The following is a 22,455-nucleotide window of genomic DNA, read 5'->3' as shown; positions in this document are numbered from 1 at the left end:
CCGCCCTGTTGTTAATCAGCACTGCTTCCCTTTAAAATAAACAAGGTGTCAAGTTCTTGAGAAGGGGAACCTGGGCATGTCTTTGGGAAGCATCCAGTATGGCCTAATAAGGGGAATGGTTTCACCTCAATCTAACTTGAGTTTCATTTTAGGGCTGAGGCTGTGGAACACAAGCAAAAGAGAAAAGAGTCTGTACAGGTGCACAAAGGATAAAATTTATCTTTTATTATACAGTTTTAAAATTGCAGATAAGTTACATACAATGTGAAAAACAGCAAAATATGGGTTAATATTAAGAAAAGTGTGATAATAAAATATAAACTAGGGCGCATATGTAATAGGGACCGAGTTTGCTGGAGGAGCGAGATACTGGACGATATCTGACTTTTTTTTTTTTAAAGGGGCAATCATTTACAGGCATGGTTTAGCCCTGCACATGATTGCTCCTTTTAAAAACCGTCCAAATTCAGCCCGCAACTCCGGCTTCTCACTGGTGGTAAATGGGAGCCAGCATGTGGGGACGCTCTCCCTCTCTTTACAATACAGTGATTCTACTAAATTTCTGAACCCGTTAGAACTTTCAGAATTTTTGCATAAATATGACCTTGAATATGTTCATACCTTCATATAAGACGGAAAAATAGATAAAGAGAACCTGCAAATTCAAACAACACACAAAGGCTACGTATACTTATCCATTTATTAATCAAAATCAAAATTACATTTCAGGATTACCCTTGTAATATAGGAAATGTTTGTCAGGAGCGTGTTGTTTTGCTGCACCAAAGTATGGGTCCGATTCAGACCTGATTTCTGTTGTGCGAAGTCGCACAGCGGGCGATTATCGAATGACTGTGCACGCGCGTAGGCACCGCAATGCGCAGGCGCGTCACCAAACAGCGACAGGATAGTGTGAAAATTTCGATTGCATGGGCATTCGCAAAGTGATTGACAGGAAGAGAACATTTGTGGGTGGTAACTGAACGTTTTCTGGGAGTGTCAGGATAAACGCAGGCATTGCCGAGCGTTTTCAGGGCGGGTGTGTGACGTCAGCACCGGCCCCGATCAGCCTGTTTGTATCGCACTATAGGAGTAGGTCCTGGGCTACGCACAGACTGTACAGTATGGAAAAATCATTTGATGGTGAGTGAGGTGCAAACGGATTTGCAGATGTCCGCTGTGTGGCAGAATTTTCGCACGGTGTACACATGCAATCGCACACTTGCACGGAGCGGGTTTTCACTCTCCCCGAGCGGTGGCTATCTGATCGCAGGCCGCTGCAAAAATGCACAGCAGCCATCAGGTCTGATTCGGGCCCTACATCCTCACAGGCAAAGTCACAATCATAATGAATTTCAACTTTATGTAATTAAGTAACTCACTTTCTAAAGACGCCAAACGGACGTTTTTAATTGTTAAATGTTTTTCAAGACATCATGTAATGTAAACAGACGGAAACTGATCTTCTCATATGGACTTACAACCCCGGTCTCAAATAAGATGGCAAATATTTTGTTATCCCAGCAGACGGCAAGATCGGAGTAAGCCGCTGGACCATCGTGAATAATCCATGGCTTAGACCACACCTCAGACATCAGAGGAGACTTGTTTAAGAAGATGCCAAGATCTTTACGTCCCACCTTGGTTGGGTGTGAGAATAAAAGCCAGTCTGTGTGCTCCTGCCCTGGCCGTACTGTCCCTGGGAAACTTATAACACTGCCGAAACATCCATCATTTATCTCTTTCAATTTACTACTTTCTTCAACAACACTAAACTCACTTCCAACGTTCAGCATCTGCGCCTCCATCCTCATACTGGACGTGGTTCGTGCATTGAGGTAGAGCATACTCTTGTTACCCTTGCTCAATATTTCTGCCAGCTCACACTCCCCACACTCAAACTTGTTAATCCGTTCAGATATCCACCACGTGTTCCCCTGGTCCTCACTGTAGACGTAGAATGAGTGGGCTTTAGGGAACCACCAGTTTATGAACCAATATTTGGCAACATAAACGTAGGCCGGAATGATGAGCTTCCCGGACTTTGTTTGGATTCCGTGTCCAGGAGACAAGAAGACGGTGGCCATATTACCGATGTGACTGGTCACGTGTGTGATGTCAAAGGTGTTGCTCCAGGTTGTCCCCCAATCCCTGCTGATAACGTAACACATCTTGGCAGAGTTTCCCCACATCTTCATATATTCCTCCGACATTCCATCGGGTATGCAGTTGAAGAATAAGAACAAAACTTTTGTGGTGTCTTCATAGACAGGACAAGGGTTCATCGGACGATGGTTCTTCATGCAAACGTCATGTACGCTTTGGACGTCTTCCCACTGATATAAAGAAAGCAAATAAAATGTTACATGCCTGATCTCTGCTGTCTCACCGAAGATACTGAAGATGTTAAAATTAATCAATGACAAAGCTCTCCACTTTTTTTCTGAAAGTTATATTATAACTAATAAACGGGTTGAACAGTGTGGAAAAGAGCTTGTTAAAGTAAAACTTGGAAACTCAGAGAGAGACAATCAGGATTATCAGGCCGTGGTAGTGGGAAAATTTCAGAAAGAGAAATCAATCCCCCTATCCTCAAAGAACTCCATCTAAATCTCTACTCCAAAAAATAGACACACCACTCACCATGAGTGTCAATATCAGTATAGCTATAGGAATAGACTCTCCAATTCTCACCACTCCAAACCAACGCTCCAGTCACCAACAAATAGATATTTCAGACAATCCACCTGCAAACCTAACTTAAACCGTAATGTTGATTTGAGGAGAAAAATGTCTGTGGATGAAACAGAAAATTTACCTAGTGGGTAACAGGATTTTTTAGAACAAAGACCAAGATTGGAGAGAGATTCTCCCCCTGGTGCCTTGGCACTCCCAGAAGAGGCAGAGAATAAGAGGAACCACAGGGAACTGGAAATTTCAACAAAAAACACAATAGATACTTCAGGGAATTTTATGTTACCCCCCCCCCACACACACATACACAAAACAAAAAAACACACAAAAAAACCTAACACATGCTATATAATAAATTGCTAATGCTGCTACTCACCTCTCTGGGATTAATTCAAGTGTTTTGCACTCTGGTGGCCATTAGATGGTGCCTGATAGAGCAATTGAAGTATTGCTCAGTGTTGGTAGGCACAGCCGCTAGAGATGACATTACTGTTATGTTGTTTGCATAATTTTAATGGGCTGGTAACTAGTTAAAGATAATGAGATGAAATTGTTACAGAAGTCCCTGAATGTTGCCCTTGTTACAGCTGTACCTTTTTTGTGTCTGGTGTGCAGTACCTCTGTGCTGCCAGAGGTGCTGCTGTTTTGTCTGGTCTGCAGTACCTCTGTGCTGCCAGAGGTGCTGCTGTCATGTTTCTGGCCTGCAGTACCTCTGTGCTGCCAGAGGTGTTGCTATGATAGAGCAGTATTGATCTGGTTTTAACCCAGCTGCAGTTTATTATTGCCTTGGGTCCTGTGTATGTGTGCAGCATGCCAGCTGCAATGTATTCTGTAATCAAGGAGGCTGGGTTGCCATTGGTCCTTGCTCCTGATAAAAGGCAACTAGCCCTACACAGATCTGCTGGTTATATTACTTAGATTCCTTGTGTCACCTTGTACTGAGAACATTACTTGTGTTACCTGAGCTCCAAACTGTGTTTCTGGGACCTAGTCTGGGAGTCTGCCCAGCCAGTTCCAGCTCCAGCCTTGCCTAGTCCTGCCTTGTCTTGCCTTGCCGGGATACACGGGACTCTCTCTAGCTAAGTTGCCTTGCTTCAATGCCTTGCTGTGTTCTGTAAGATTCTTAGAAGACTTTTACCTAAGTTATCCAGTGCCGGGGCTCCTGACATTACTGTGGTCTTCATCTGAACCTGTATGCGTTCTTGTTTAACAATTGAACAGCTGTACCTGCTCTGCAATCCTTGTTTCTTTGGATTCTTGTTCAATTGCTTCATTACCTCCCTCCATACTGTATTGCCATTTGAACTATGCACCTATTTTACCTTGGATTACAATTGTGACTCCACTGCAATACATCATTACACTGCTGCCTTAATAAAGTGCTTGTATTCCTTCACTTCTGTGGGCATTATTCATCTACAACTGTGAATATTGTGTTACATTCTGATCCTGCAATCTAGTCCTGGTTCATGATGTGTGTTCACTCCTCTGCTGGTTGTCACCTGTGTGTAAGTATAGTGCTGCACTTCCATCTCCACAGTCTGCCATTAGTCCAGTGAAAGTGTCTAGTCATTCCTAACTCAAGTCTCCATACACCACAATATTCCACAGTCAAGTCTGGTATACTATTCCTGTGCCACCCCGCATCTGCCTGCACTTAGTACTCCAGCGTGTAATCTTGTCTTGCAAATCACCGGCCAGAAATTATAGGCAGGTGAACCGTCACAGCTTCCCCCCCACAAAACATCCTAACCTTTTCGAATTGTTGTTGGAGTTGAACAATTTTGAGAGAAATTTGTGTAGCAAACACTATTTTTCAACCAAAAATTATAAAATCTTGAAGAGAAAATCTCTCCAATTATCTTGAATCAAAATTACTTTGAGGCATTGGATATTTTGGAAACTTTTTGGAATAACAATATCAAAATGTGAATAATGTTCCAATAAGCAAAAGAGTACATCGAGAGGTTACTGAACGGGATGCCATCTGTTGGCAATAGGTCATGCTGCTGCAACGGCTGGTCCCTGGCAACACATGCCGAGGGTTTTGCACGATGATGTAATTTATGTTCCAGCCATAGTGCCGGTTGTCAGAGAAACTAGAAACCAGGGTCAGCCGGCACCCCCATGCCCAAAATCAAAGTGGACAATTCTTTATCTTTTCCCACAATGGGGAAATAATAGGACAGTTCCACCAAATAGGATAAGGGGAACCCACCTCCGCATGACCCCTCCAACACAGCGGACAGATAGCTGGGGAAATTCTATGAAGAGTAAGGATATTGTATTAGGTTTCAACAATGGAGGTGTGATTTGGTAAGCCCTATTCCATGGTATGAGATGATGGCAACCACAAAGATCTTGCTGCTATGCCTCAACCAATTTTGGTTTTGTGGTGAACCTACCTTCCAAAATGAGCTGGTAAATGGTGGAGAAGGAGTGTTTTGGAGGGGCAAGGTGTACACAGAGCAACTCGAAAGGTGTGAGAGGTCTAGTAATTGTAGTAAGAAGAGGTCATGTGTGGAGAAAAAAGCATAGTTGGCAGTACCGCCAGAATTCTGTGGGGGGTAGTGGTCTATCTTCCTACAAAGAAGGGAAGGTGCGAATGGCACTTTGCTGGACCAAGTCATTCAACCTCTGGCCACTGGTGGCAGTCCAGTTAGAGACTGAGGAGGGACGGTGTCCTGGTGGAAACTCCTGATTATGAGTAAAACGAGTCAGAGGTGACACTAGAGATGATATATTCTCAAGCATAAAGAGTAGGTCCAAGTAGTGGGATGTGTTATAATAGGATTTTAATTACCTACCGGTAAATCCTTTTCTCGTAGTCCGTAGAGGATGCTGGGGTCCACATTAGTACCATGGGGTATAGGTGGGTCTACTAGGAGCCATGGGCACTTTAAGATTTTTGATAGTGTGGGCTGTCTCCTCCCTCTATGACCCTCCTACCAGACTCAGTATAGAAACTGTGCCTGTGGAGATGGACAACTTCGAGAGAAGGAATTTACACAGATAGTGGCGAGATTCACACCAGCTCACACATACAAGACAAACCAAGCTAACCAGCTTGAAAACTCAGCAACAGCTGAACAACATTACTTAACCAAGTAACAACACAGTACTTAACCAAGAACAAAGCAGTACTGAACCAAGGAGCTACTGCAGGATAACGAAGCGCTGGGCGGGCACCGAGCATCCTCTACGGACTACGAGAAAAGGATTTACCGGTAAGTAATTAAAATACTATTTTCTCTTACGTCCTAGAGGATGCTGGGGTCCACATTAGTACCATGGGGATGTACCAAAGCTCCCAAAATGGGAAGGAGAATGCGGAGGCTCTTGCAGAACAGATTGACCAAACTTTAGGTCCTCAGAGGCCAAAGTATCGAACTTGTAGAACTTAGCAAACGTGTTCGACCCTGACCAAGTAGCTGCTCGGCAAAGCTGCAAAGCCAAGACACCCCGGGAAGCCACCCAGGAAGAACCCACTTTACGAGTAGGGTGGGCCTTAACAGATTTTGGACACAGCAATCCAGCCGTATAATACGCATGCTGGATAGTGAACCTGATCCAGCGAGAAATCATGTGCTTAGAAGCAGGACACCCAATTTTCTTGAGATCATACAGGACAAACAGAGAGTCCGACTTTCTGTGATGAACAGTCCTCTTCACATAGATCTGCAGAGCTGTTCGACCCTGACCAAGTAGCTGCTCGGCAAAGCTGCAAAGCCGAGACACCCCGGGAAGCCGCCCAGGAAGAACCCACTTTACGAGTAGGGTGGACCTTAACAGATATTGGACACAGCAATCCAGCCGTAGAATACGCATGCTGGATAGTGAACCTGATCCAGCGAGAAATCGTGTGCTTAGAAGCAGGACACCCAATTTTCTTGGGATCATACAGGACAAACAGAGAGTCCGACTTTCTGTGAACAGTCCTCTTCACATAGATCTCCAGAGCCGTTACAACATCCAAGGACTTTGATGGAATTGAGGAGTCAGTAGCAACTGGCACCACAACAGGTTGGTTGATATGAAAAGCCGACACAACCTTTGGAAGGAACTACTGATGCGTCCTGAGCTCAACTCTATCTTCATGGAAGATTAAGTAGGGGCTTTTACAGGACAAAGCCCCCAATTCCGACACACGCCTAGCAGAAGCTAAGGCCAACAATGTGACAACCTTCCACGTGAGAAACTTGTCCTCAACCTCCTGTAAAGGTTCGAACCAATCCAATTGCAGGAACTGTAACACCACGTTAAGATCCTAGGGTGCCGTAGGAGGCACAAAGGGAGGCTGGATGTGCAGAACCCCTTTCAAGAAAGTCTGAACCTCAGGGAGGGAAACCAGTTGTTTCTGGAAGAAAATACATAAAGCTGAAATCTGGACCTTTATGGAACCTAAACGCAAGCCCATATCCACACCTGCTTGCAGGAAGAGTAGAAACCGTCCAAGTTGAAATTCCACCATAGGAAACTTCTTGGATTCACACCAAGACATGTACTTTTTCCAAATACGATGGTAATGTTTAGACGTTACTCCTTTACTAGCCTGTTTCAGGGTAGGAATAACCTTGTTCGGAATACCCCTCCGAGCTAAGATCTGGTGTTCAAACTCCATGCCGTCAAACGTAGCCATGGTAAGTCTTGATAAGCAAACGGCCCCTGTTGCAGAAGGTCCTCCCGAAGAGGAAGAGGCCTCGGATCCTCCAGAAGTAATTCCAGAAGAGCCGCGTACCAAGCCCTTTTTGGCCAGTCCAGAGCCATGAGGATCGCCTGAACTCTTGTTCTTTTTATTAGTTTGAGAATCCTTGGAATGAGTGGAAGTGGAGGGAACACATACACTGAGTGGAACACCCACGGTGTTACCAGTGCGTCCACTGCCACTGCTTGTGGGTCTCTCGACATGGAACAGTATCTCCGAAGCTTCTTGTTGAGACGAGAGGCCATCATGTCTATTTGAGGTACACCCCAAAGACTTGTCACCTCTGCGAACACCTCCAGACGGAGGCCCCACTCTCCTGGAAGGAGATCGTTGCTGCTGAGGAAGTCCGCTTCCCAGTTGTCCACTCCCGGAATGAAGATTGCTGACAGCGCCACTGTGTGCTTTTCTGCCCAGAGGAGGATTCTTGTCACCTCTGACATTGCAGCTCTGCTCTTCGTTCCACCCTGTCGGTTTATGTAGGCCACCGTCGTTACATTGTCCGACTGCACTTGAATGGCCTGATCTTGCAGAAGGTGTGCCGCTTGTAGAAGACCGTTGCACACGGCTCTTAGTTCCAGGATGTTTATTGGAAGAATGTATTCCAGACTTGACCACCTTCCTTGGAAGGTTTCCCCTTGGGTGACTGCGCCCCAACCTCTGAGACTTGCATCTGTGGTTAGAAGGATCCAGTTCTGAACCCCAAACCTGCGGCTCTCTAGAAGGTGAGGCAGTTGTAGCCACCAAAGGAGTGAAATCCTGGCTTTCGGCGACAGACGTATCCTCTGGTGCATGTGTAGTTGAGATCCCGACCACTTGTCCAGGAGATCCAGTTGGAAGGACCGTGCATGAAATCTTCCGTACTGTAGAGCCTCATAGGAGGCAACCATCTTCCCCAGAAGGCGAATGCACTGATGGACCGATACCCGGGCAGGCTTCAAGACATTCCGGACCATTGTCTGTATCACCAACACTTTCTCCACCGGTAGAAACACCCTCTGCACTTGCGTGTCGAGGATCATCCCTAGGAAAGACAATCTCCTTGTCAGCTCCAAATGTGAATTTGGAAGATTCAGGATCCATCCATGATCCCTGAGCAGTCGAGTCGTGAGAGCAATGCTCTGCAACTACTTCTCCCTGGAAGACGCTTTTATCAGCAGATTGTCCAGATATGGAATTATATTCACTCCTTGCCTGCGGAGGAGAATCATCATCTCTGCCATTACCTTGGTGAACACCCTCAGTGCCGTGGAGAGGCCGAATGGCAGTGCCTAGAACTGATAGTGACAGTCCAACAGCGCAAATCTGAGATAAGCCTGGTGCGGCGGCCAAATCGGAATGTGGAGGTACGCATCCTTGATATCCAGGGATACCAGAAACTCTCCCACCTCCAGGCCTGAGATCACAGCTCTCAGAGACTCCATTTTGAACTTGAATTCCCTCAGATAAGGGTTCAATGACTTCAGGTTTAAAATAAGGCTGACCAAACCATCCGGTTTCGGTACCACAAATAGGTTTGAATAGTAACCCCTGTTTTCCAGATGAGGTGAAACTGGAACAATGACAGACGACCTTTCCAATTTTTGAATGGCTTCCTGTAGGATAGCCCTTTCCGCCAGTGAAGCTCGCAAGCCTGATTTGAAGAATCTGTGAGGTGGGAGCTCTTGAAACTCCAGTCTGTACCCCTGGGACACAGTAACCTGCACCCAGGGATCCAGGTCGGATGGTACCCAGACGTGACTGAAACGTCTGAGTCTCGCTCCCACCTGCACGTCCTCCAGGTTGTGAGGTCCACCATCATGCTGAGGATTTTGAGGAAACAGAAGCATTCTTCTGGTCCTGGGAACCTGCGGGTGCACGTTTTTTGGATTTTGCTCGACCACCTCTAAAGAAAGTGGTAGGAGGCTTGGATTTTTTAGCCTTTGCGGTCCGAAAGGGCTGCATTGTGGACGTAGAAAAGGTTTTTTTCGTTGTCTCAGTGGCTGAGGGAAGAAAAGTTGACTTACCAGCGGTTGCCGTGGATATCCACACATCCAATGCTTCCCCAAATAGAGCCTGACCTGTGAAGGGTAGGTTCTCCACACTTCTCCTGGATTCAGCGTCTGCCGACCATTGGCGCAGCCAGAGTCCTTGTGTTCAGGTGACCCAGATCCTTCATGGCCTCCACCATGAAACCCGCAGAATCCTGTATGTTACGTAAAAACAATTCAATGTCACTTCTTTCCATAGAATCTAAGTCCTCTAGTAATGTGACTGACCATTTTACTATGGCTTTAGAAATCCATGCACAGGCAATAGTGGGCCTCAACGCCACACCTGAAGCAGTGTATATGGATTTGAGTGTAGTTTCAATCTTGCGGTCTGCCAGTTCTTTCAAAGCGGTAGACCCAGGGACAGGTAAAACGACCCTTTTAGACAGTCTGGATACAGAAGCGTCTACTATAGGTGGGTTTTCCCACCTTTTCCTATCATCCTCAGGAAAGGAAAAGCAACGAGAACCCTTTTAGGGATCTGGAATTTTTTCTCTGGGTTTTCCCAGGATTTTTCAAATAATGAGTTTAATTCTCTAGACGCAGGGAAGGTCAGGGAGGCTTTGTTATTGTCTGTAAAGTAAGCCTCCAGAACCTGCTCAGGTGGTTTGTCAGTAATGTGTAACACATCCCTTATGGCCTCAATCATGAGCTGCACTCCTATTGCACGTGAAGTCTCCCCCCCCCCCCACGCATATCCGCATCTCCGTCTGCCGTGTCAAAGTCGGTATCCAAGTCGACTTGCATAATCTGGGCAAGCGCACGTTTCTTTGGGTATTTTCAAGGGGATTTTGAGGTAGTGGGAACAGAACCAGACAAAACCTCCATAGATTTTTTTTTTTTAAAACCTGTGTTTCAGTCTCATTATGCGCTATCCTAGTAGAAATCTGGGATATCATGCCCTTAATAGAAGCCACCCACTGGGGCTCGGATTCGGAAGCTGAGACACAATATTACATTCCTGAGTACATGGAATGGATTCCTCTGGTGAAGATACATACTCTGCAGCACAAGATACCAAGTCCCTGGACATAGTAATGTGAGATTTGCACACACACACACACACACACACACACACACACACACACACACACACACACACACACACACACACACACACACACACACATACACACACACACACACACACAGGAAAATGTTAGACACAGTTTCCCCCAAGTACCTTCAGAGAGACGGAGTATAAGGAGCCAGCACACACAGCGCCCCAGTAGGCAGTTATGGAATAAATGTCTGGCGCTGACTGTGCACCCTTAATAGACTACACAGTTCTCAATACACTCCCCCCCCCCCCCTTCTATAACCCCCTGGCACCGCACAGGATAGCTGGAGTTGTGTGGAGGGTCAGCGCTCCCTGTCAGCGTCTCTGTGTGATGTTCTGTGGAGGAAAAAAAATGGCGCTGGTGAGCTGATGTAACCGCTCTGAGAAGCTCCGCCCCCTAACATGGCGCGTCTTCTCGCACTTTGTAAGATTATACTGGCCTGAGGTATCTGATACTAGCAGTAGACAAAGTCCATGATAGCTACGCGAGTGACCAGTTGTAAGGGTATTGCGCTGGTCCAGGGCACCCCTCACAGCGCCGCACCGCAGTACCGCTAAGCCTTCCGGAGAGCAGCTTCAGTACTGCGCTCCCGCCCTGTTGCTGCCATTCACACCGGCTCCCCACTTGTCGGGTCGCCGGTGTCCTACTCACCACTGCAATCTTCTGGCTCTGTTAGGGGGTGGCGGCATGCTGCGGGCGTGAGCGGTCACCTCGGGGGCTAACGATCATCACCCTCAGGAGCTCAGTGTCCTGTCAGCGGAGATAGTGGCCATTAACCTCTCAGAGTTGGACACTACTTCCCCCCCTAAGTCCCACAAAGCAGGGAGGCTGTTGCCAGCAGCCTCCCTGTGCCTAATACTCTTAAGAAAAATAATAAAACCAGAAAAACTCCTATGGAGCTCCACTAGCTGTGACCGGCTCCTCCGGGCACATTTTCTAAACTGAGTCTGGTAGGAGGGGCATAGTGGGAGGAGCCAGCCCACACTATCAAACTCTTAAAGTGCCCATGGCTCCTAGAGGACCCGTCTATACCCCATGGTACTAATGTGGACCCCAGCATCCTCTAGTACGTAAGAGAAATCCTGTTACTCAGTACTATCATCATTGTTAGTGCGCCTATACTTTTACCCTCCGCTTATATATTTGTTTATGGGATTTCTTCTTTTTCCCATTTTATTAGATGCAGTATCAGAGTCTAGAAGATGTTCTTTATGTTTAAATGTTTAATTAATGCTCTCACTGTTGTATTATGTCTTTTGTCCCTGTTCCCCTCCCTTTTATCCCTACCTTTCCCACGCTGTGCACAACTACATCATTTTCTTCAGCGTTGACCATACTTACCGACTTCTGGGCTGCTCTCTCCGGGAGAGAGCAGCCCGTCGGCTCAGCAGGGGGGGCTGACAGTCAGGTGACGCGCAAGGGGGGCGGGCCGGAGGCGGAACGGGGGTGGACCGGAGGCAGAACAGGGCGTGGCTTCTTGATCGCGTCATTTAAGCCACGCCCCCCGCGGTGTAATGCCACGATTACCGGCATTATACAGCAGGGGGCGTGGTTACGATGACGCGATTCAACAAGAATCGCGTCATCGCCTGCCCGGACCGCCCACTTTACTCGTTAAGTGGGCGGCGGGCAGGGGGTGACACTCGTAAATCGGGAGACTTGCCTGCTCTTCCGGGGGGCCGGGAGGGTCACCCGTTTTTCGGGAGCCTCCCGGCCATTCCGGGAGGGTAGGCAAGTATGGCGTTGACTGTGCTGAAGCTCTTCTGTAGTGTATGACTGGACGGATAAAATGCATTCTAGGAGTGGTCTAGACCAGTGGTTCCCAACCTTGGTCCTCAAGTACCCCCTACAGTTCATGTTTTCCAGGTGTCCTCACAGGATTACAAGTGAAATAAATTGCTCCACCTGTGGGTCTTTTAAAATGTATCAGTGAGTAATGAATTCACCTGTTCAACTGCTAGGTGACCAGCGGTGCAAGTGTGCGGGTACGCTTGGGTACGGCGTACGGTTAAGAATTTAGCTGCCGGTACGCCATACCCACCGCCGACGGGCCGACGTTCACCAAAGCCGCCGTTAGTGGCTATTACGCGGTTTAAGTAATACTATTACTTAAACCACTTCTGCTGTGCTCCGAGCCTCCGCCTCAGTGCCTCCCCTTTCCAGCCCTCTGGGAGCGTGACCGTGCCGTAATCACGCTCCCGCGGCGGGCGTGCAGAGGACCCTGGAGGCTGGCTGGACGGGTTGCGGCTGCGTCTCTCCTTGAGCAGCGCAGGTTGCTGGGACTCCACGAGCGTTGAGGGGCAGGAGAGGCGCGCACCGCGCTCTCCTCCCCTCACACAGCAGAGGCAGTGGTGAGCGCGCGCGGGGGGGGGGGGGGCCACTGTGGGGCAATGTGTAACTGGCACTGTGGGGCAATGTGTATCTGGCACTGTGGGGGCATGTCAGGCACTGTAGGAGCATATCTGGCACGGTGGGGGCGTATCTGGCACTGTGGGGGCATATGTGCATCTGGCACTATTGGGGTCATATGTGTATCTAGCCCCCCTATATGTGTATCATGCCCCCATTTTCATTGGCCACGCCCCATGTGGCATTTGACCACACCCTTTTTTTGGGCACGCGCACACACAGTACCTACAAGACATTTTTTTTACTTGCACCACTGAAAGTGACCCGGAAAACATGAACTGTTGGGGGTACTTGCGGACTGAGGTTGGGAACCACTGCTCTAGACTGTAACGTACATTGCGAGTAGAGGAGATAGATATTGCATCAGGAAACTTATTTTCTGGCCAATCCCGCCCCCCCATCCCCCCCGCCCCCGCCTTGCTAGATGTAATGTCCATATTAAGTAGAGAGATTGGGTGATAGCTGGAACGCAGGGAGGGTTCCTTATCTTCTTTCCCTAGTGTACACCAGTGCGCCCCAATGAGTAACGCCTGAGCAAAAAAAATGGCTCCACTGCCTCCGACCTCGCCGATGCGTCCGACTCTGTATCAGGCCTCATCTTTGTAAAATGTTTGTTTAAAAAATAGCCACCTTCAAACACAACAAAAGTGTGACTTTTTGGGGGGGAGTGAAATGGCCTGTGGGCTGGTTCCCGTGGGCTGGTTCCCGTGGGCTGGTTCCTGTGGGCTGGTTCCTGTGGAATGGTTCCCTTGGGCTGGTTCCTGTGGGCTGGTTCCCGTGGGCTGGTTCCCGTGGGCTTTGAATGTGTTGAAATAGGTCACATGTGTGATCTAATACTGTAGGACTCAAATGACAGAATTCATCCATCTCGCTGATGCCTATTGTTTAGCGAGTTATTCTGGTACATTTCCGGAACTGTTACATCTGGTGAATTGTATGTTAACATTAGGAATATCTTTAGGGTGACTTCCGCTGCCATAAGATTGATTACAGAGTATTTTTAGTGAATCTCATTCTGGCAGTGATGTGCGATGAGGTGAGACAGAGACTTTCTTGTCATACTCCAGTATACTCCAGAGATTCATTATAAAAACTATATGAAAAATAAGAATTTACTTACCGATAATTCTATTTCTCGTAGTCCGTAGTGGATGCTGGGAACTCCGTAAGGACCATGGGGAATAGCGGCTCCGCAGGAGATTGGGCACAAAAGTAAAGCTTTAGGACTACCTGGTGTGCACTGGCTCCTCCCCCTATGACCCTCCTCCAAGCCTCAGTTAGGATACTGTGCCCGGACGAGCGTACACAATAAGGAAGGATTCTGAATCCGGGTAAGACTCATACCAGCCACACCAATCACACCATATAACCTGTGATCTGAACCCAGTTAACAGCATGATAACAGAGGAGCCTCTGGAAAGATGGCTCACAACAATAATAACCCAATTTTGGTAACAATAACTATGTACAAGTAATGCAGACAATCCGCACTTGGGACGGGCGCCCAGCATCCACTACGGACTACGAGAAATAGAATTATCGGTAAGTAAATTCTTATTTTCTCTGACGTCCTAGTGGATGCTGGGAACTCCGTAAGGACCATGGGGATTATACCAAAGCTCCCAAACGGGCGGGAGAGTGCGGATGACTCTGCAGCACTGAATGAGAGAACTCCAGGTCCTCCTCAGCCAGGGTATCAAATTTGTAGAATTTAGCAAACGTGTTTGCCCCTGACCAAGTAGCTGCTCGGCAAAGTTGTAACGCCGAGACCCCTCGGGCAGCCGCCCAAGATGAGCCCACCTTCCTTGTGGAATGGGATTTCACAGATTTTGGCTGTGGCAGGCCTGCCACAGAATGTGCAAGCTGAATTGTACTACAAATCCAGCGAGCAATAGTCTGCTTAGAAGCAGGAGCACCCAGCTTGTTGGGTGCATACAGGATAAACAGCGAGTCAGATTTCCTGACTCCAGCCGTCCTGGAAACATATATTTTCAGGGTCCTGACTACGTCCAGCAACTTGGAGTCCTCCAAGTCCCTAGTAGCCGCAGGTACCACAATAGGCTGGTTCAGGTGAAACGCTGAAACCACCTTAGGGAGAAATTGAGGACGAGTCCTCAATTCTGCCCTGTCCGAATGAAAAATTAGGTAAGGGCTTTTATAGGATAAAGCCGCCAATTCTGAGACACGCCTGGCTGAAGCCAGGGCCAACAGCATTACCACTTTCCATGTGAGATATTTTAAGTCCACAGTGGTGAGTGGTTCAAACCAATGTGATTTTAGGAACCCCAAAATTACATTGAGATCCCAAGGTGCCACTGGAGGCACAAAAGGAGGTTGTATATGCAGTACCCCCTTGACAAACGTCTGAACTTCAGGAACTGAAGCCAGTTCTTTCTGGAAGAAAATCGACAGGGCCGAAATTTGAACCTTAATGGACCCTAATTTTAGGCCCATAGACAGTCCTGTTTGCAGGAAATGCAGGAAACGACCCAGTTGAAATTCCTCTGTAGGGGCCTTCCTGGCCTCGCACCACACAACATATTTACGCCAAATACGGTGATAATGTTGTGCGGTTACATCCTTCCTGGCTTTGATCAGGGTAGGGATGACTTCATCCGGAATGCCTTTTTCCTTCAGGATCCGGCGTTCAACCGCCATGCCGTCAAACGCAGCCGCGGTAAGTCTTGGAACAGACAGGGTCCCTGCTGGAGCAGATCCCTTCTTAGAGGTAGAGGCCACGGTTCCTCTGTGAGCATCTCTTGAAGTTCCGGGTACCAAGTCCTTCTTGGCCAATCCGGAGCCACGAGTATAGTCCTTACTCCTCTCCTTCTTATGATTCTCAGTACCTTGGGTATGAGAGGCAGAGGAGGGAACACATACACTGACTGGTACACCCACGGTGTTACCAGAGCGTCCACAGCTATTGCCTGAGGGTCCCTTGACCTGGCGCAATACCTGTCTAGTTTTTTGTTGAGGCGGGACGCCATCATGTCCACCTTTGGTTTTTCCCAACGGTTTACAATCATGTGGAAAACTTTTGGATGAAGTCCCCACTCTCCCGGGTGGAGGTCGTGTCTGCTGAGGAAGTCTGCTTCCCAGTTGTCCACTCCCGGAATGAACACTGCTGACAGTGCTATCACATGATTTTCCGCCCAGCGAAGAATCCTTGCAGCTTCTGCCATTGCCCTCCTGCTTCTCGTGCCGCCCTGTCTGTTTACGTGGGCGACTGCCGTGATGTTGTCCGACTGGATCAACACCGGCTGACCCTGAAGCAGAGGTCTTGCTTGGCTTAGAGCATTGTAAATGGCCCTTAGTTCCAGGATATTTATGTGAAGTGACGTTTCCAGGCTTGACCACAAGCCCTGGAAATTTCTTCCCTGTGTGACTGCTCCCCAGCCTCTCAGGCTGGCATCCGTGGTCACCAGGATCCAGTCCTGAATGCCGAATCTGCGGCCCTCTAGAAGATGAGCACTCTGCAACCACCACAGGAGAGACACTCTTGTCCTTGGGGACAGGGTTATCCGCTGATGCATGTGAAGATGCGATCCGGACCATTTGTCCAGCAGATCCCACTGAAATGTTCTTGCGTGGAATCTGCCGAATGGAATCGCTTCGTAGGAAGCCACCATTTTTCCCAGGACCCTTGTGCATTGATGCACTGAGACCCGGTCTGGTTTCAGGAGGTTCCTGACTAACTCGGATAACTCCCTGGCTTTTTCTTCCGGAAGAAACACCTTTTTCTGGACTGTGTCCAGAATCATCCCTAGGAACAGCAGACGTGTCGTCGGAATCAGCTGTGATTTTGGGATATTTAGAATCCACCCGTGCTGTCGTAACACTACTTGAGATAGTGCTACTCCGACTACTAACCGTTCCTTGGATCTTGCCCTTATCAGGAGATCGTCCAAGTAAGGGATAATTAAGACGCCTTCTCTTCGAAGAAGTATCATCATTTCGGCCATTACCTTGGTAAAGACCCGGGGTGCCGTGGACAATCCAAACGGCAGCGTCTGAAACTGATAGTGACAGTTCTGTACCACAAACCTGAGGTACCCTTGGTGAGAAGGGCAAATTGGGACATGGAGGTAAGCATCCTTGATGTCCAGAGACACCATATAGTCCCCTTCTTCCAGGTTCGCGATCACTGCTCTGAGTGACTCCATCTTGAACTTGAACCTTTGTATGTAAGTGTTCAAAGATTTCAGATTTAAAATAGGTCTCACCGAGCCGTCCGGCTTCGGTACCACAAACAGCGTTGAATAATACCCCTTGCCCTGTTGCAGGAGGGGTACTTTGATTATCACCTGCTGAGAATACAGCTTGTGAATGGCCTCCAATACCGCCTCCCTGTCGGAGGGAGACATCGGTAAAGCAGACTTTAGGAACCGGCGAGGGGGAGGTGTCTCGAATTCCAATTTGTACCCCTGAGATACCACCTGAAGGACCCAGGGGTCTACCTGCGAGTGAGCCCACTGCGCGCTGAAATTCTTGAGACGTGCCCCCACCGTGCCTAAGTCCGCTTGTAAAGCCCCAGCGTCATGCTGAGGACTTGGCAGAAGCGGGAGAGGGCTTCTGTTCTTGGGGATTTGCTGTCTGTTGCAGCCTTTTTCCCCTTCCTCTGCCCAGGGGCAGAAATGAGGAGCCTTTCGCTCGCTTGCCCTTATGGGGACGAAAGGACTGCGCCTGATAATACGGCGTCTTCTTATGTTGAGAGGCGACCTGGGGTAAAAATGTGGATTTCCCAGCTGTTGCCGTGGCCACCAGATCTGACAGACCTACCCCAAATAACTCCTCCCCTTTATAAGGCAATACTTCCATATGCTGTTTGGAATCCGCATCACCTGACCACTGTCGCGTCCATAACCCTCTTCTGGCAGAAATGGACAGCGCACTTACTCTTGATGCCAGTCGGCAAATATCCCGCTGTGCATCACGCATATATAGAAATGCATCTTTTAAATGCTCTATAGTCAGTAATATACTGTCCCTGTCTAAGGTATCAATATTTTCAGTCAGGGAATCCGACCACGCCAGGCCCGCACTGCACATCCAGGCTGAGGTGATTGCTGGTCGCAGTATAACACCAGTATGTGTGTAAATACATTTTAGGATGCCCTCCTGCTTTCTATCAGCAGGATCCTTAAGGGCGGCCATCTCAGGCGAAGGTAGAGCCCTTACAAGCGTGTGAGCGCTTTATCCACCCTAGGGGGTGTTTCCCAACGCGCCCTAATCTCTGGCGGGAAAGGATATAATGCCAATAACATTTTAGGAATTATCAGTTTTTTATCGGGAGAAACCCAGGCTTCATCACACACCTCATTTAATTCCTCAGATTCAGGAAAAACTACGGGTAGTTTTTTCTCACCGAACATAATACCCTTTTTAGTGGTATTAGTATTATCAGAAATATGTAAAACATTTTTCATTGCCTCAATCATGTAACGTGTGGCCCTACTGGAAATCACGTTTGTCTCATCCCCGTCGACACTGGAGTCAGTATCCGTGTCGACGTCTGTATCTACCATCTGAGGTAACGGGCGTTTTAGAGCCCCTGATGGCTTTTGAGACGCCTGGACAGGCACAAGCTGAGTAGCCGGCTGTCTTATGTCGTCAACTGTTTTTTGCAAAGAGCTGACACTGTCACGTAATTCCTTCCATAAGATCATCCACTCAGGTGTCGACTCCCTAGGGGGTGACATCTCTATTATAGGCAATTGCCCCGCCTCCACATCATTTTCCTCCTCATACATGTCGACACAACGTACCGACACACAGCACACACACAGGGAATGCTCTGACAGAGGACAGGACCCCACTAGCCCTTTGGGGAGACAGAGGGAGAGTATGCCAGCACACACCAGAGCGCTATATATATACAGGGATAACCTTAAATAAGTGTTTTTCCCCCTTATAGCTGCTATTTGTAATTATTACGCCAATTAGTGTCCCCCTCTCTTTTTTACCCTGTTTCTGTAGTGCAGGACTGCAGGGGAGAGTCAGGGAGACGTCCTTTCAGCGGAGCTGTGAAGGAAAATGGCGCCTGTGTGCTGAGGAGATAGGCTCCGCCCCCTTCTCGGCGGCCTTTTCTCCCGCTTTTATGTGGAATCTGGCAGGGGTTAAAATTCATCCATATAGCCCTGGGGGCTATATGTGATGTATTTTCGCCAGCCAAGGTGTTTCTATTGCTGCTCAGGGCGCCCCCCCCTAGCGCCCTGCACCCTCAGTGACCGGAGTGTGAAGTGTGCTGTGGAGCAATGGCGCACAGCTGCAGTGCTGTGCGCTACCTTGGTGAAGACAGGATGTCTTCTGCCGCCGATTTTCCGGACCTCTTCTTGCTTCTGGCTCTGTAAGGGGGCCGGCGGCGCGGCTCTGGGACCGGACTCTGAGGCTGGGCCTGTGTTCGGTCCCTCTGGAGCTAATGGTGTCCAGTAGCCTAAGAAGCCCAATCCACTCTGCACGCAGGTGAGTTCGCTTCTTCTCCCCTTAGTCCCTCGATGCAGTGAGCCTGTTGCCAGCAGGTCTCACTGAAAATAAAAAACCTAAAACTAAACTTTCACTAAGAGCTCAGGAGAGCCCCTAGTGTGCACCCTTCTCGGTCGGGCACAAAAATCTAACTGAGGCTTGGAGGAGGGTCATAGGGGGAGGAGCCAGTGCACACCAGGTAGTCCTAAAGCTTTACTTTTGTGCCCAGTCTCCTGCGGAGCCGCTATTCCCCATGGTCCTTACGGAGTTCCCAGCATCCACTAAGACGTCAGAGAAAATACAAAGACTATATTAGAAAATATCCTCTTTGTATTATTCTAGCCATTTTTAAGGTAAAAACTATGGAGTATACTGGCCTATGGCAGGTGAGGCAGCGCCCCAACCTCCCCCCCCCCCCTCCCCACCTTCTCCGCACATCTCCGATCAAAACTCACCACCTTTACTGCTACACCTGTGTATAATGCCCACATGTATATAACCACTGCACCTGTGTATAATGCCCACATGTATGTATTACTGCACCTGTGTATAATGCCCACATGTACATACTGCTGCACCTGTGTATAATGCCCATATGTATGTACTGCTGCACCTGTGTATAATTCCCGCATGTACGTACTGCTGCACCTGTGTATAATTCCCGCATGTACGTACTGCTGCACCTGTGTATAATGCCCACATATATATATACCGCTGCACCTGTGTATAATACCCGCATGTAAGTACTGCTGCACCTGTGTATAATTCCCGCATGTACGTACTGCTGCACCTGTGTATAATGCCCACATGTATATACCGCTGCACCTGTGTATAATACCCGCATGTATGTACCGCTGCACCTGTGTATATTGCCAGCATGTACAGTATATACTGCTGCACCTGTGTATAATGCCCGCATGTAGGTACTGCTGCACCTGTGTATAATGCCCACATATATGTACCGCTGCACCTGTGTATAATGCCCACATGTATATACCGCTGCACCTGTGTATAATGCCCACATGTATGTATTACTGCACCTGTGTATATTGCCAGCATGTACAGTATATACTGCTGCACCTGTGTATAATGCCCGCATGTAGGTACTGCTGCACCTGTGTATAATGCCCACATATATGTACCACTGCACCTGTGTATAATGCCCGCATGTATGTACCGCTGCACCTGTGTATAATGCCTGCATGTACAGTATATACTGCTGCACCTGTGTATAATGCCTACATGTATATACTGCTGCACCTGTGTATAATGCCCACATGTATATACTGCTGCACCTGTGTATAATGCCCACATGTATATACTGCTGCACCTGTGTATAATGCCCACATGAACCCTATGTCTCATACACTGTGCATAAAATAGGATCAGATATTAGCCGGTGCCTCCATAGTCATTATACCTCCCCGCACGTCCCTACATTCTCTTTTTTCCTAATCTCAACCTATAGCAATATATTCCCTTCACTGAGTTGCTTCTCATAATGACTAGGAACCTATGCAGACTGGGGTGTCTTGACTATCTCCAGAAATAAAGTTTAAGATCTGTGTGTGGTCCGGGACCCGGACCACGTGGCCACAACATTGAGGGGGTTAATCCTTTGTGCTGAAGCGCCATTTTCATATGAACTACCAGTTCCTTTGTAATGTCAGCTGTTCTATATTTTGTGAGAAATAGTGTGATCTGTGATCTAGTCCCGGAGGGACTAGAACACAGGAGCGTCTTAAGAGAGGAGGAGGTCTTAGAGCAGTCTCCGCCTGGGCCCCCTCCTCTCTTGCCGACAGCACAGTGAGACTCTGAGCACTAGGGTCACTAGGAGACCCTAGCGCCATACCAGAGTCCAGTGCGCATGAGTGAAATGCCGGAAAAATGGCCACCACGCCATTTTCCCGGTAATTTTTAGAGCTGATCCAGAGGCTACAGCGCATGTGCAGGTCTCCAGGAAAATGGCCGCCAGGTTTCCGGTGATTTGTGAAGTGCTGCAATCTCCACACGGTGCCCGTTCCCAATATTATATCCTCATTGTCTCCTCTACTCGGTCTATACAATCCACATTTTTCTAGTATACGGCAGAGGTTCCCAAATGGGGTGGCACTTGATATTCCGGCAGTCGGGATTCTGGTGCTCAGCATACCGGCGCCGGAATCCTGACAGCCAGTATACAACACCTAATCTCCCTCTTGGGGTGTCCACGACACCCTTGGAGGGAGAATAAATAGCGTGGCGTGCGTAACGCACCACTGTGCCCGCTGCGGGGCGAGTGCAGCGAGTCTGCAAGGGTCTCTTTTGCGCTTGAACTACTGCCGGCATTCCAGCGGTCGGGATCTCAGCGCCGGTGTGCTGGGCGCCGGTGAGTCATACCACACCCCCCAAACGCGGTCCTCAAGGCACCCTAACAGTCCAGGTTTTAAGGATGAGCACAGATGATAAAATCAAATTGACTGAGGTACTAATTAAGTCACCTGTGGCCAAGCATGGTTATCCTTAAAGCCTGGACCGTATAGTGTATGTGAGCAACCAAAATAGGGTTTTTTTCCCCCAACTAATACCGGACACGCTGCTACGGACTTACTGCGACATTATCGGCCTTGTAGACCCCTCGCCTCATGACCAGGCACTCTGCGCTGGTGTCACTCCCATCCTTACGCTTCTCAGCAAAGGCCAGAAACATGTTCTCCGCTCTCATGTAGATGAGAGAAGGGATCCGGTACACAGGACCGCCTGGCTCTTTCTTGAACAGAGTTTGTGGTTGTGCAGCCGTCATAGCGGCAAGTATGGTCCTATAGGAAAGAACATACAAGACGGTCATTTGTCCAACGGCACAGACCCAGGATTATAGCGGTGTCATATAATATACTCGCACGATAAAACTCCTAAGGGGTAAATTTACTAAGATGGGAGTTCTATTTGAGGTGGGATGTTGCCCATAGCAACCAATCAGATTCCAGGTATTATCTTCTAGAAGGTGCTAGATAAATGAGAAGTAGAATCTTATTGGTTGCTATGGGCAACATCCCATCTTAAATATAACTCCCATCTTAGTACATTTACCCCTAAGTGTGTTCTAATAAAGCAATAC

The 22,455-nt window shown here is 48.3% G+C and overlaps 1 protein-coding gene across 1 annotated transcript; it reads right to left on the bottom strand.

Moving 5' to 3' along the window:
• Window positions 1–1,415: 1,415 nt before the first annotated feature.
• Window positions 1,416–22,140, bottom strand: LOC135050467 (sialidase-3-like). Its single transcript, XM_063956958.1, has 2 exons — window positions 21,949–22,140; window positions 1,416–2,336 (listed from the first exon to the last, which is right to left on the bottom strand). The coding sequence occupies exons 1-2, from the start codon at window positions 22,138–22,140 to the stop codon at window positions 1,416–1,418; spliced, it is 1,113 nt and encodes a 370-aa protein (XP_063813028.1).
• Window positions 22,141–22,455: the final 315 nt, after the last annotated feature.

This window comes from Pseudophryne corroboree, chromosome 2 (genome assembly GCF_028390025.1).
Source record: "Pseudophryne corroboree isolate aPseCor3 chromosome 2, aPseCor3.hap2, whole genome shotgun sequence".
NCBI classification, from domain to species: domain Eukaryota; kingdom Metazoa; phylum Chordata; class Amphibia; order Anura; family Myobatrachidae; genus Pseudophryne; species Pseudophryne corroboree.
This window is presented reverse-complemented; position numbering and strand designations above follow the sequence as displayed.

Bases quoted from the DNA above. Each gene is read 5' to 3' on its own strand.
- LOC135050467 (XM_063956958.1), bottom strand. From the start codon at position 22,140: ATGACGGCTGCACAACCACAAACTCTGTTCAAGAAAGAGCCAGGCGGT. The intron at 2,337-21,948 runs GTAAGTCCGTAG...TCTTTATATCAG, and splicing joins ACAAGGCCGATAATGTCGCA to TGGGAAGACGTCCAAAGCGT.